The 14,432-nt window shown below is 35.0% G+C and overlaps 2 protein-coding genes across 5 annotated transcripts in view; one reads left to right on the plus strand and one right to left on the minus strand.

Moving 5' to 3' along the window:
• The first annotated feature begins 1,429 nt into the window (after nucleotides 1-1,429).
• On the plus strand, nucleotides 1,430-8,365 carry LOC104228686 (uncharacterized). 3 transcript variants are annotated; one of them, XM_009781206.2, is made up of 4 exons: nucleotides 1,430-1,532; nucleotides 1,744-1,873; nucleotides 1,983-2,098; nucleotides 7,583-8,365. In XM_009781206.2, exons 2-4 carry the CDS (start codon nucleotides 1,754-1,756, stop codon nucleotides 7,953-7,955), a joined length of 609 nt encoding a protein of 202 aa, XP_009779508.1. In that variant the 5' UTR covers nucleotides 1,430-1,532; nucleotides 1,744-1,753; the 3' UTR covers nucleotides 7,956-8,365. The 3 variants fall into 3 exon arrangements, with proteins under 3 accessions (XP_009779508.1, XP_009779506.1, XP_009779507.1); XM_009781204.2 differs by having other exon boundaries at nucleotides 1,475-1,631; nucleotides 7,583-8,069; XM_009781205.2 differs by having other exon boundaries at nucleotides 1,500-1,635.
• Nucleotides 8,366-12,359: 3,994 nt separating this feature from the next.
• The window catches only part of LOC104228685 (lon protease homolog 1, mitochondrial-like), a 30,761-nt gene continuing 28,688 nt past the window's right edge, over nucleotides 12,360-14,432 (minus strand). Inside the window, exons 19-21 of one of the 2 annotated variants that reach the window (XR_011404321.1) lie at nucleotides 13,596-14,114; nucleotides 12,933-13,333; nucleotides 12,360-12,810 (exon numbers count right to left, since the gene is read on the minus strand). Coding sequence is in view for 1 of the 2 variants with exons in the window: in XM_070165105.1 (XP_070021206.1) it covers nucleotides 13,172-13,333; nucleotides 13,596-14,114 (681 nt within the window). In the remaining variant the exon portion in view is untranslated. Of the gene's footprint in view, nucleotides 12,811-12,928; nucleotides 13,334-13,595; nucleotides 14,115-14,432 lie in introns of those variants that run through there. The other variant, XM_070165105.1, reaches the window with a different exon arrangement.

The following is a 14,432-nucleotide window of genomic DNA, read 5'->3' on the forward strand; positions in this document are numbered from 1 at the left end:
TATTGGTAATGCAGATGCAGGTTATTTATCCGATACTCATAAAGCTCGATTTCAAACCGGCAAGCAGGGAGTGCATATGATTGAGATCAGTGATTCATTCGAGAAACATGTGGGTTGGAATGTGATAAAAGACCCACAATATTATACGGAGATAATTTTTCATGCATAGCACTATTAAAGGGAGGATTTATAAAAGGAGATAGAACGAAGAACATTTCACCAGAATTATTCTACATACATGATCTTCGGGAAAATTGTGATATTGATGTGCATCAAATTAGTTCAAGTGACAATCCAACAGATTGTCTTTACCAACATTAATTTTTGAGAATATGGTATACAAGATTGGAATGTGGAGACTCAAATATTTGAAATAAGGTTTTCTTCAGGGGGAGTAAAATGCGCGCTGTACTCTTTTTCTCTTACTAAGGTTTTCCCACAGGGTTTTCCTTATAAGGTTTTTAATGAGGCAGTCAGCTATGCGTATTACTAAATATGTGTACTCTTTTTCTTTCACTAGGATTTTTTCCCACGTGGTTTTTCCTAGTAAGGTTTTAATGAGACACATTATCTTTTAATGAACATCCAAGGGGGAGTGTTATAAATATATTATATTATGGATGTTCATTTAGTACTCCGTTGTAAATAAGCTTCCTGAAGAAGCTTATCCATATGGGACTCCACCGTAAATATGTTTATCTATTTAAGTACTCTATTGGAAATAAGCTTCCTGAAGAAGCTTATCACTTCGATACCCGGTTATGGATAAATATTACCCCCGGTAGAAGATTATTCATACCGGGTATAATAAGCTTATTCTTTCAGTACCCAGTTATGGATAAACATTACCCCTGGTAGAAGATTATCCATACCGGGTATAATAAGCTTATCCTTTCAGTACCCAGTTATGGCTAAATATTATCTCCGGTAGAAGATTATCCATACCGGGTATAATAAGCTTATCCTTTCAGTACCCAGTTATGGATAAACATTACCCCCGGTAGAAGATTATCCATATCAGGTATAATAAGCTTATCATTTCAGTACTCCGTTATGAATAAACATTGCTCTCAGTAAAAGATTATCCATATCTGGTATAGTAGTAGCTTACACAGCAGCTTCCTTTCTTCTATAAATCGAGATTTCAGTTCATTATGTACATCAGTTTGAATTCGAATAATATATCATTTTCTCTCTATACTTGTCTTTACTTTATAGTCTTTATTTTATAACAATATCAAAACTTTTCAAACTTTATATGATTCGTATCGAAAAACTAAACATCTTTATAATTTGTTGCTTAAATTTGGTGTTTCAAAGAATTGTGGTTAAAATTTTCACATACACTATTTGAAATTGAAGTAGAATATTCCTTCAAAATAGTTTCAACTAAACATTTATTTACAATTTTTTTTCAATATTTAAAAATATCATCTATGTCTAAACGGCTTGATAAAGCCAGAAAGTAAGAGGAAGAGAACTTTACCGGAATCGGAGTTCTAGGGCTCAACTGCTAGGTGACAAAAAACAAAGTAAAAACCAGCAACCTTTTGAGACATTTGACGGAGGATAATAATTCTGAAGCTGGCATCAAAAAAACACTTCTTATCTCTCTGTTCATCGATCTTATTGTTCGTAATATATCAATTTTTTCTAATTTGGTTTAATCTATTGGAGTATATATTTTCTGTTAGTGGTATTGGATTATGTATATAGTTAGCTGATTCTGGATAAATTGAACAGGTGATTGAGGATGGAATCATCACCTTCGTCATCGTCAGTGATAACGCCAGAAGATGTAATGGGGACTTTGATGAACGACGGCACAATCGATTCCATGAGGTTGAAAATCATTACTCACCTCAAAGCTAATGTATGTATGTGAGTGAGGATATATCCATTGCGCGTAAACATGTATCATCCCCTTATTTGTTGTCATTACATTCATATTCCTACGTTTTTTTGTGTGTGTGATATTATAGGAAGAGCTCAAAAATACCACCATAAAGATGGTTGAGCAAAGCAGGGTTCTCAACACTCCTGGTGCTGAAAAGCAGACCAAAAGAGAGCTATTTGATGCACTCCGGCAAGAACTTGAGTAAGTTTTTTTTTTTGAGAAGTTTGTTTGTTGTTTTTTCTGTTTTGGCTTCTGCATTATCTCAAGAAGTTCAATTTGACAACACGAACTGAAACTGAAAGAATCATTTTATTAGGACTTTTGGGAATTTGGACTTGTTAAATCTCAATATATTTGTTACGACCCGGCACCTAGGGAGTAAGCCCCAAGCAAGTCTTCTAGGGCTATCCATTCAACACGTAAAATGAATAGTCTCCCCTATTTATAGGGCTATCCGGTATATCAGCTAAGGATATGATTTTCCGACACAACAATCAGAAATATCCTTCTAAAAAAGCACAACATAATTATAGTGTCAAAACCAAAATATCAAACAACATTACTAATGTTATAATGCCTCAAAGGGTCAAAACCATTAAACTGACTACAACCCCAAACTAGGACTTTAGAGTACATGGGGCATAACTCTAGAATCAATCTTTACATAACGCAAATAAACAAAATAATCAAAGAGCCTCCACGAAGCAACATGAGCTCACATAAGGACATCTTCTAAGTGTGCCTGCTAATTCTCAATTGCCTCGTCTATGTCTGTGTCTAAACAAATGAAAAGAAAAAGTAAACGAGAGGGGTGAGTCCACCTGCTTAATTTGTAGTTACCCAATCATTGGATCAGGGATATGCTATTTCAAAAATACAAGTGCACATAATTATGTACAATAGCTATTACAAGTACATTAATGATACTCTCATTAGTGTTCACTCGTAAAACAAAAATATGATTTATTATGGGTCTTTTAATCAAGTAATAACTCCCTTAACCCCTGAGCAGATAGGGTTCCTAGTATGCTGCCAACCCCAACGTTCAGACTGGCTGAATACAAATAAGCTCCACCATACGGATGAGCAAGTCAATCTGTTTATGTTTTAGTTTAGATACGTACTCTTATTTTGTACCACAAGTACGAGCTCAAGCCTTCGCCAAGTACAGAATCTGATACTTTTCAATACATATGGGAAAGTATTGGATTCTGTATCTAGCTAAGACTTGAGCCTGTACTTGTGATACGATGAGTATGTATTTGAATTGTATTGCTCACCCGTGTGGTGGAGCTTATTTGTATCCAACAGCCTAATATGGAAGCTTACCAGGGTCTGCAACTTCTTGGGGATTAGGGAAGCAGTTACTTGGTTAAAAGACACATAACGAGCTATCGTTCTATGCTACCAGTGAGCGTTGAGAGCTTTTTTTTTTCCTTTTCTTTTTGCATAACCTAGAAATGCACGAGGGCTCGTGGTGCATTGTTCAAAACTCGATAGATAATGGGTCATTCCCTCTACTGTTAAATACTAGGTTTTTATTGAGTTGTGGTTCGACCCCGTGACATGTGCATAACCCACCACATCACTTGTTGCACTCTTATCACTAGACTAAAGACCTGGGGACGTGAGCAACAATAAGAGTATTATAAATGTATATGTAATAGCTATAGTACGCAATTATGTGCTTGTATTTTTGAAATAGCATGACCCCAGTCCGGCTTTTGATTGGGTAACTACTCACTTAGTCAGTGGACCCACCCCTCTTTTTTATTTCTTTTATTTTCTCAGCATCTTTCTTACTCTAATGCACAAAACCATCAGTTATCTTTTGGGTACCAACAAAAGGGAAATAAAAGTTTAGATATAATGTTTGTTGATAGCCTGTAGGACTCAATTGGTTTCACTAAAAAGAGCTTCTGCCCCCAGCCCCTTCTGTTTGGGACTTGTGCATTGCTTATAAGCTACTGAAGATGCATTGCTTATAGCTACTGAAGGTGGCTAGCATATAGTTACTCACTGGCTCTCTGCAGCCTTTATCAGCCGAGGAGTCAATGGAAAATTGTCAGATGATCCTTAGTAACTTAACATTTGATTCTGGTTAATAAAAAACTTATCCGATGACTTTAGAACTTCTGACATATGCATGCTTAATTTTCAAAAGAGAAATGGGGGGAGAAAATTCTTATATTGCATTACATGAACAACATATAGGAGTTTAGACTTTAGACTACTTAGAAAGAAAAAAAAAAGAGTTTAGACTATGTGAAATGAGGAGTTACCAAATAAGAAAAATTACCTGAATAGTGAGTTTGTTAATTGTGATACAATTAGAAAAAGAAATCTATCTATTAACTTAACACTTACAAAGAATCTAGAACATTCTATTATATAACTGCATTAATTCTCTTGACTTTTAGTATGCCTCCTAAAATTCAGGCAAGTGAAACAATGTGAGCTTGTAAATTAAAATTAGAAGTCAGTCGAGCATGCGGAAAAAAGTTACTGTTTGATGACCTACTATCGGTGATTGGATAATGATGGAATAGCTGACTGGAAATGGTGTGGTTGTTGATTGCATAGCGAGATGGTGCTTGGTGGATATTGAGGTGCCGCTTGACGGCGATGTGACACTGATTATCAGATATATGTTGTTGGACCGCGAACATCATTGATTTGGACAAGTATGGATTGTTGACTTGATATGTCAATAAACTTATACTGGCATACCAATAACTTGATAGGCTAGCAGTAAAATACTGACATGAGATGTTATCTGTTGCACATTGATGTGTCAGTCGGGGACAACATGACGCATCCTATCGAAACAATGACCATAATTGTGAACGGTGATGCCAGAATGAACATTTGGAAAAAGAGTTGTGTCATTTGAATGGTCATCCAAAGACACAAGAGTAGTAAAATTAAGAATGAGAAACTTTGGTCGGACAAGTCATAAAGCCACCTGTTTGCATGCAGAAACTACTTAAGTCTATACCTAGATCACAGAGGTTTTGAGGCCACGCAAAAAGAGAAGTGAGAGAAAATTCTCATATTGATAGCCTGGTTAACCAAGTTTTTGGAAAATTTGAAATGCTTTTATTTAAAATACCTTTGTTTATAACTAAGAAATCCCCTGTGGGTTATTTGGCCGCTCCCTAGTTGGCGCACAGGTTCTGTCCAGGGAGCAGGGGCAGCCCACCCGTTTTGCCCTACTCTCACTTAAACATCAGGCTTTAGTCATCAAGAAGGTTCAAACTCGGGAAGCATACACAAGACATCTCGCTCTGTAACTTCCTTACTGTTGAACCAAAGCCTTGACAGTTGTTTGGCCTTGGAAAAGATAAGTGATAATGAGTAATAGTCGAATATTTTCTACTGCAAGAAGGAAGGAAAAGTATGTAGCTTCTCCTTCAAAGTAGAAAAGTATTTTATTTAGAATAAGAAACCCTTATTAGAAATTTATATTGTTCAAACTATCACTCCTTGAGTTGATTCATCTGTGATAAAATTAAAACAACCTCAACTAAAGTCTCTCCTAATGAATATATAAAGTTGTTACTCCCTCCATTTCAATTTATGTGAACCTGTTTAACTGGGCACAAAATTTAAGAAAAAATGAAGACTTTTGGAATTTGTGGTCCTAAACAAGTCAAAAAGGGGCCCAAAGTATTTGTGTGGTTATAAAAGTTTCTCATTAAGGGTAGAATTGTAAGTTTAAACTAAATTGTTTCCAAATTTAGAAAGGAGTCATTCTTTTTGGAATGGACCAAAAAGGAAATAGGTTCACATAAACTGGAACGGAGAGAGTATTTATTATAATAACAATAATGGTAAAGTGAATCTTTACATGTTCTTTTGTTTGTAAAAAAATTGACATTCAAAAAACTTTTCTGAAAGATTGGCCAAACACAAATTGTTTCTATAATATTGACAAAAGCACTTCTCAGATGATTTGGCTAAATACCAACTGCTATTCTCCTGTAGTATTTCTTCGAAAACTATTTGAAAAGAAGTCATTTAAAAATAAGTAGATTTTGAAAGTTTGACCAAACTGGTCCTAAATTATGAGAGACTCATTATGTAGGAGTTCAGATTGATAATAGGAAAGGTTAGACTACATGAAACAAGGAGAGTTATTATTATATGAAACAAATTATCTAAATAGGAGATTCCTGATTGTGCAAGAAAGTAAGAATGTTCTATACGATTAGTCTTAATAAATAGAAAGATCTCAAAACATTCTGACATTGAATTGCATTGATTCTCGACTTTCAACACGGCCCTGAAATTGAGTTTGTAAACCTAAATTGGAAAGTCAAGTCAGGCATGCTGAAAGAACTTTACCATTAGATGATTTAACAGTTAAACTGATGTTTTTTTTTTTGACTTTCACTACGTTTGTTCACATAAAAACTTGGGGTTTTGACTGACTTGCATAATCTTCTTAGAAGATTGAATTGAAAGATATTCGGGGAAAAATGTTTCTTATTATACTTATAATATGTGGTCCATATAGTAAGTTATGTGTCTGATCAAGTTTCTCCCCTTGTGTCTGGCCGCTTAGTTCCGGATGTGTCCGATTAGGTTTAGAATGAAACCTAGAAATCAATGAGTATTTGTTTTACTTATACTATTTTGGTTGAGACAATCCTTAAGTATGGAGTGTTGAAATATTATGGACCCAAATAGAGCGTTTATGATATTGAGGATTCATAAATCCGAGCCCAACTAGCTTGGAATTGAGGCATACTTTTTTGTTGTACACTATTTTGGCTGAGGGGCAGAAATACCTACATTGGTACATGTAATTGTGGGTTTATTGTGCATTAACTTATAGGAAGAGTAAAAAATGATCAAAACTAAATCTATAGGAAGAGTAAAAAGGCATTTCAAGGAAGTCCCTTGACCTTGTGTTACATCTCAGTTAAGTGTTTGGTCGGTTGTATTTGCGCTGTAGTATTGAAGTTCTTAAATAAAGGGTCTATTGGAAACAACCTCTCTATCCTCACAAGGTAGGGGTAAGGTCTGTGTACACACTATCCTCCCCAAACCCCACGGTGTGGGATAATACTGGGTATGTTGTTGTTGGTGTTGTTGTTGTTGTTGTTGTTGTTGTTGTAGTATTGAAGTTCTTAAATAAATGGATTTGGGATCTTGATATTAGATGTCTGCTGTGGGCTGTTGGAGATTCTGCCGCTTTATAGTTAGTGCTTGAAAATTCTATGATCTTACTCAACGTTGTCCATTTTTGCCAGAATATTTGGTACTGGTAGGAAACTGAATCTTGTCCAATATGCAAGTTTGTCAGATTTATTCTGCTTCTATAGTTTTTACCAGGACCTGGAGATGCTCATGCATCCTTCTTAGGATGTGATGATGCTTAAAATTCCTACTTGCTTGCGCTGTTCTGCTTAATTTATTCTAGAATTATGCCCACAACATCTTCCTATGTCATCTCATTTGAGAATTGACCAATTTTCAGCTGCAGAAAATCAGAGCGTCAATGCCTTTTTCCTATGTTAAATGCTTTAGACCTTGCTGAACAAAAGATGGTCACTGTTCTCGTTTGAGTCAATGTTAAGATTAGGATGCAAAGAATAAGTGCTTGTCTTATGAAATTGTCTTTCTTTTTGGTTGCCCTTATTTGGTTTTTTTATCTCTGCTTGCCCTATTTTCCTGTAGGACTTCAGTGCTTGAGAAAGCTTCTAAATCAGTTTGGGAGCTTATTTTGGATAACAATGGGATAGGAAAGGAAATAAGTGAAACGGTTGAACAAGTATTCTGTCGGTTGAGTGGAAGAGAACCACCATTATTTGTATCGGATTTTGGACCTCAACCAGAGAAAGGGAAAGAGAAAAATAGTGTGCAAGACAGGCAGAAAGAGGAAAGCCGAGAAACTGGAAAAGATAATTCTGAATCTGCAGCAAAGAAGAGAAAGATGAATACAGAAGAGGGGATTGATGAAACCGTTAGCAAACCTAGTGACAAATCAACCTCATCAGATGATTCTAGTAAAATGCTGCCACCAAATGCAAAAAGGCAACACACTTCCTGAATCAACTCCATTGTCTTATCCATCTTTTTTCATCTTTTAGTGAGGGATTTCTTTTCTTCATGCCCTCTTTTTTCCTTCATCTGTTTTTGGTTCAGATACCAGGAGAATCTTTGACATCAGTACTTCTACATATTTAACTTGTAACATGGTCTGTTAATACTAAAATTAGAACTGTTCACTAGGCGTTAGGTTCTTTGAAATCTATGTAGCTTATCAGTTCAAAAATTAATTCCTGGGCTTCCAGAATGAGCATTGCTTTACGTTTCAGTTGTGTAGAATATCCAAAACGCTCTTCTTTTGGGTTGGAGTAGAAGGATGTTTGAGTTATGTTCCCCACTAGCTCGACACTCTTCTTTTGTGTTGGAGATTTTTGCACATTATATGTACAAGTTGTCAAAAGCTTTAACTTAGCTCCATGTCTTATTTCAATATTTATTCTTCTTAGATCATAAAGATTCGTCCAATCTCAGGTTAACTGCTCTTTTTGGCACATATAGAGTTGCTTGAATTTCTCAATTTTCACCATTTCAAAAAAACAAAATCTGATATACCTTGACTAGACAAACTCTAGATTATCATTCAACGTCTTTTTTTTTTCTAACATATGTTGCTTCTTGTAACCTCCAAAATTATGCCTTTTGTACATCTCCTGACTTAAGTGCCCGTTTGGACATAAAATTTGATGGAAGATTTTTCCAAAAAAATATTTTACTTTTTTCGAAATCAGCGTTTGTTCATAAAATTTTCAATTTTCACTTGAAGATGCATTTTAGAAATTTTTGAAAATTTGAAAAACTGCAAAAGCTGTTTTTCAAAATTTTCCCTCAAATCACTCACAAAACTTAAAAAACAACCCAAACTGAAATTTATGTCCAAACACAACTCTAATTTCAAATACCATTTTCACTTTGAAATTTTTTTTCACCATTTGTTTGAATTTTACAATTCTTATGTCCAAATGCCTACTTAGTATTTTCCCACTTACCCATTTAAGTTCACATACTTTATCCTTGCATACCTTGGTATGCATCATTAGAAATTGACTTTTATTTGTACCACATTCATCATCTGGGAGGAATTTAAAGTTTCCATGGCCATCTTTTACATATGGCATGCTTCGGCTATCGTCAACTCGTACCCATATATTTCTTGTGTGTCACTTATATCATATAACCAAGTTTTTCTTTTAGCTCTTCACCGCTCTGCTGATACAAATTGAATTTGCTTTTAGCCACACTGTTGACACATTAAAACATGCATGTACTAATTATAGAAAGTCAAGTGTCGTTGGCTCTAAGAGAGGTTCTTCACATGTAGTGAAAATTTCTCCGTTGTGCTTCCTCACTAAAGAATGAGAACATAACTGGACAACATTTAAAGAAAATATGCATAATCGTAGCAGCAATAGTTAATTGCCATTCGTTATATTTTATTATGTTTGCAATGACATGGAGAAGTTCAAAAAATATTTCATGTCAAATACACATAAAATATATTTGGATACATCTAAAACACAAATGATACATTAAATATGTATAATACACACATCAAATATGTACATTTATTTATAGGTCATATATTCAATCTCTTAAGTGACTTCTGAACACTAGCTAGCTCTGGACCTATCTATATTAGCCAGAGCGATCACCAAGCGGAGTTGAAGAAAAGAGACTTGACATGCCAAAACTTCGCATGCGAGCTCGTAACGAACGGAGCAAAAGGGATCAAAAGTTCGAAAGTCCTTGTCTTTCTCTGTATCGGTAGTAGCATCAGCCTCATTGCCCGATATGACTTGATAGTGGTATAAGGATTTTCCTATAGGTGGTTCGCTTACTGTGATATTTCAATGCTTCGGGGTAGAAGATGTCGAAGGAACAAAGAGGTGTATATAATATATAAATTTATAAATATAGTTGCATTATATACAAAGAAGAAGTAGACTGAAGACAAAAAAAAAATGGGAATAGCAAAAGTAAAGGGACAAAGTATTATGTAGGATTTGAAAAGATTTATGTAGATTAAAAAATTAGCCATCTAAAAATCTCAAAGGGGAATTATTGTCACGATCAAGCACTTTGCCGAGAGTCTATCAGAAATAACCCTCGACTTACTCTCCCAAACTCCACTTTTGTGGAATTTTACTGGGTAGTTGTTGTTGTTGTTTTTGATCAAGCCCATGCCATGTATTGTCCATTTTGGCCCAACAAACCTCACGAATTTGTCGTTTGGGCTACGCTATCATCAAGCCCAAAAGCGCGCGTACCATGTGAACTTTGGTGGTACCTTATAAAGTTTTTCATTTTCTCTCGATGTTAAATTCGCATAAAATGATATTTGCATCCCTTCTTTATAAGCTTGCTAATTTAGAAGTCTGACAATCTTGCTTGACCTGCCCTCTGCTATGCGCATCACAATTATCATGAAATTGTAACTGATACGTTATTTGCAAGCGAGACTACAGCCTACTGCTGACCAAAAACGCGATATAGCATGATACCCGCCTTTGAGTTAATGCTGCTATTTACTTCACTTTGGTATGCATTTAGCTGGTAAAGATGCTATCTTTCTAAAAATTGAGCCCCTTCTGCTGCAAATGGTACTAAAAACCATTACTTTTGTTTATTTTTATTTGGTAAAATACGTTAAATCACCCCTAAACTTGGTTCAGATTATTAGTATCCCCCGAACTATGCCCGATCTTAATTACCCCCCTCAACTTGGTTTTTTGAGGGTCATTACCCCCCAGACGCTGATGTGACAAAAAGTGTGGGTGCACTCGCCTGCCACGTGGATTTTTCTATCTATATGGCATTTTTTTGAAAAATAAAATATATTTTTACCTGTTTAAGAATATTACCTTTTTAGATAAAAAATTTCGAATAAAATTTATAATAAAACTTGGATATAACTACATTATTTAGACTAAATATTTTTATTTGGCCAAAAATAATAAAGTTTTAGTTAATCTTTTCTTGAATTTGATTTGAAAATAAAGATTTATACAATTGAAATAAATAGTCAAGGCATCTAAAAAGTTATAAAAAATATATAATTGAAATAAATAGTCATTGCATCAAAAGAAGAAATAAAAAGAGTGTACAATTGCACTTGTAATTTCTTGCAATTATACACTCTTTTTATTTCTTCTTTTGATGCAATGACTATTTATTTCAACTGTGTATTTTTATCTTTTTAGGTAAAATCTGTAAAAATAAAAAATAAAAAATAAAAAATAGAGCACCATAATTTAGAGCTATACAAAAAATTATAGCCAAAATAATTAATTTCAAACTACATATTTTTTATAACTTTTTAGATGCCTTGATTATCTATTTTAATTGTATAAATCTTTATTTTCAGGTCAAATTCAAAAAAAGATTAACTAAAACTTTATTAGTTTTGGCCAAATAAAAATATTTAGCCTAAATAATGTAGTTCTATCCAAGTTTTATTATAAATTGTATTCGAAAAAAACTATCTAAAAAGTAATATTCTTAAAAAGATAAAGAAATATTTTATTTTTCAAAAAAATGCCAGATAGACAGAAAAATACATGTGGCAGGTGAGTACACCACACTTTTTGCCACATCAGCATCTAGGGGGGTAGTAGCTCTCAAAATGCCAAGTTGAGGGGGGTAATTAAGACCAGGCATAGTTCGAAGAGGATACTAATAATCTGAGCCAAGTTTAGGAGTGGTTTAAGGTATTTTGCCTTTTTATTTTGTTCAACATTTTTTTAGTATTTGCTTCAGTTGAAGTTAGCTAAAGAGAATGAAAGATTTTGAGTCCCGTCTGTACCGAACATCGGCATCGACAAGAGTTGATTCTTTTTCCTTTATTTCATGTTTAAAATGCTTGGATGGAACAAAATATCTTCGATGTTCTTCAATGACCATTACATAACGATCCTCAGCTTCTAAATTATCACCCCGCCATTGCTGTGGGAAATTTTGCAGGATCACGGAACATAGTTTGGACTACATGATGACGGATTTCGTAAGTTGCATTCCGTAAGACGACAGGCTTCGAAGATCTAATGCAAACAAATACTCCCTCCGTTTCAATTTAGATGAGATAGTTTGATTCGGTACGTAATTTAAGAAGAAGAAAAAAAGACTTTTAAAACTTGTGATCTTAAAAGCTTTGTGGGGCCATGATATTTGTGTGATTATAAAAGCTTTTCATTAAAGGTAAAATGAATAAAATAAAGGGTTTAAAGTTGAATTATTTCCAAATTTAGAAATGTGTCATTTATTTTGGAACAGACTAAAAAGGAAAATACCTCATCAAATTGAAACGGAGGGAGTAGTACATTTTAAAGAAAAGGGACCCCCATTAATCAAGAGTTACAAAGTTGTTATCTCTCTTGACAAAGACTAACAAAAAAGGGCAAGTTAGAGCATCTTAACCAAAAGCTGGTTCTCTCTTCACCTATATTGAAAGGAAAGACATTTTTGAATTAGTACCTAGTCAAATCAAGAATTCAGACATTTTTGGGGGTTTGGCTACTCTTAACAGTTCCATTGATACCTGCTTTAAAGACTTTTTTTATTAAGAGGAGTACAACAGTTGTTTATTTTGTTAATGGAGGCACCAACATGTCCACCTTTCTTTTGTAGGGGAATTTGATTCTCGACACTGCACTCAGCAAGCTAGTATTTTGAAAATATAGGCTAAGACGAAAACTGCCCGTGACCAAGAAAGAGTCCACACACACCAATACTAGCTATGCTTGCACCCTGCTTGCTGATTAGACAGTAAACATTTCCTGGTCATACATTGATGGAAACTGAAATAAGGTCTCTTTGTCTTCTCTGTTTCTTCCTTCCTTTTCCCTTCTTTCGTCTTTCTTTGCCTGTAAGAAAATAAAGATGCCAAGAAGTCATCAATCCATATCCAAGAAACAGTGACGGCCGAGGAGTCTACTATATAGAAGCTAAAGCAAATTTAAGAGACTTCCCTTCCGTCAAATCTTACCTTCCATTCTTGGCAAAAGGGAAAATCCATATGTCCTTGAGATTTATGAATTATATGATACAATGGTGAAAAAATCAAGGCTGCTTGTTCGACATTGATGTGCACATGCAAATATGAAATAAGGAGCAAAACAAAACTACATCTCCGGGCATAAGGTCCAGAATGAATGAGATGGCGAACTCGGCCTACAGGTGGACAATTTGTCACCAAAACAACTTAAATATTCTGTACTCTGGCTATCAAAATGCCAAATCAAATATTTGCTTGTAGTCATCCACAAAGTGTACATCAAGGCCTTCCTTGACATTAGGAGCAAGCTCGTCAAAATCTCTGCGATTGGCTGAAGGGAATATTATAGTTTTCACATCACTTCTTCTCGCTGCTATGGCTTTCTCCTTGACCTATTATTGAACCAAAAGGTAAAGCTTTTGTAAAATCAAGGCACTTCAGAAAAGGAACCCAACACTGGTGGGGTCAAAAAGAAAAGACCACTCTTATTATGCTTACATGCACATGCATGTAAACACATACACACAGAGGAAATAATTAAAGCATAAAGAACATTAAAGGCAAAATCAACAAAAAATAAAAAGAAAACATGATAGACGATCAGACATAAAAGCTGCATGAGATTATAAGGAGGTGTAAGAATTGTTAACATACCCCACCAATAGGAAGAATTTTTCCAGTTAGTGTGACTTCCCCTGTCATTGCCAGGTCCTTTTTAACAGGCTTTTTCATGGCAAGAGACAACAAGGACGTTATCATAGTACAACCAGCACTAGGGCCATCCTTGGGGGTAGCACCTGCAGGAACATGAAGATGAAGCTTACTATTTGCAAAGAATTGGTTATCAGGCTCCTTTTCCAGCAAAATGGTCCTGGCAACCGTATGGGCAATTTGGGCACTTTCTTTCATAACGTCGCCTAGTTGTCCTGTTACATTGAGAGCCCCTTTCCCTTCTCCTTGCTCCACCAGAGATGTTTCTATATAGAGTGTTGAGCCACCCATTGAAGTCCAAGCAAGACCCATCACAACTCCAACTGGTGTCTGATCGTATATGCGCTCCGCATGGAAAACAGGTTTGCCAACATAATCAGCTAGGTTTGGCGAGTCAACAACCACTTTATTTACTGTTTTACTCGCTTCACTTTCTGTTGCTTTCTCAGTTTCCTGAGTATCCTGTTAAGACCACAACCACTCAGAACCAAAATTCAGTTGCAAAGACACAATAGTCATTATATTAAATGCAGATAAATATGTAAACATAAAATCATGCAACGCCAAGGAAATACAAGGACATTATTCATTAGCAATTTAAATTGGTAGAATTCTATATATTTTTCTTTCAGTACAGACCAATATGAGGGTAGAAATAACATCAAACATATCAAAATGTATGTGCGCGCGCTAGATTATAACAAGTGAGTTAACATTTGGCACAACTTCTTAAAACGAATTTGACTATCAAGTCTAATTAGCCAGACTAAAGAAACCCCT

Source organism: Nicotiana sylvestris, chromosome 12, assembly GCF_000393655.2.
Source record: "Nicotiana sylvestris chromosome 12, ASM39365v2, whole genome shotgun sequence".
Classification (NCBI taxonomy): Eukaryota; Viridiplantae; Streptophyta; class Magnoliopsida; order Solanales; family Solanaceae; genus Nicotiana; species Nicotiana sylvestris.

Coding starts and splice junctions, on each gene's coding strand:
- LOC104228686 (XM_009781206.2), top strand. CDS start 1,754: ATGGAATCATCACCTTCGTCATCGTCAGTGATAACGCCAGAAGATGTA. Junction 1,874..1,982: donor TTACTCACCTCAAAGCTAAT/GTATGTATGTGA, acceptor GTGATATTATAG/GAAGAGCTCAAAAATACCAC. Junction 2,099..7,582: donor GCACTCCGGCAAGAACTTGA/GTAAGTTTTTTT, acceptor ATTTTCCTGTAG/GACTTCAGTGCTTGAGAAAG.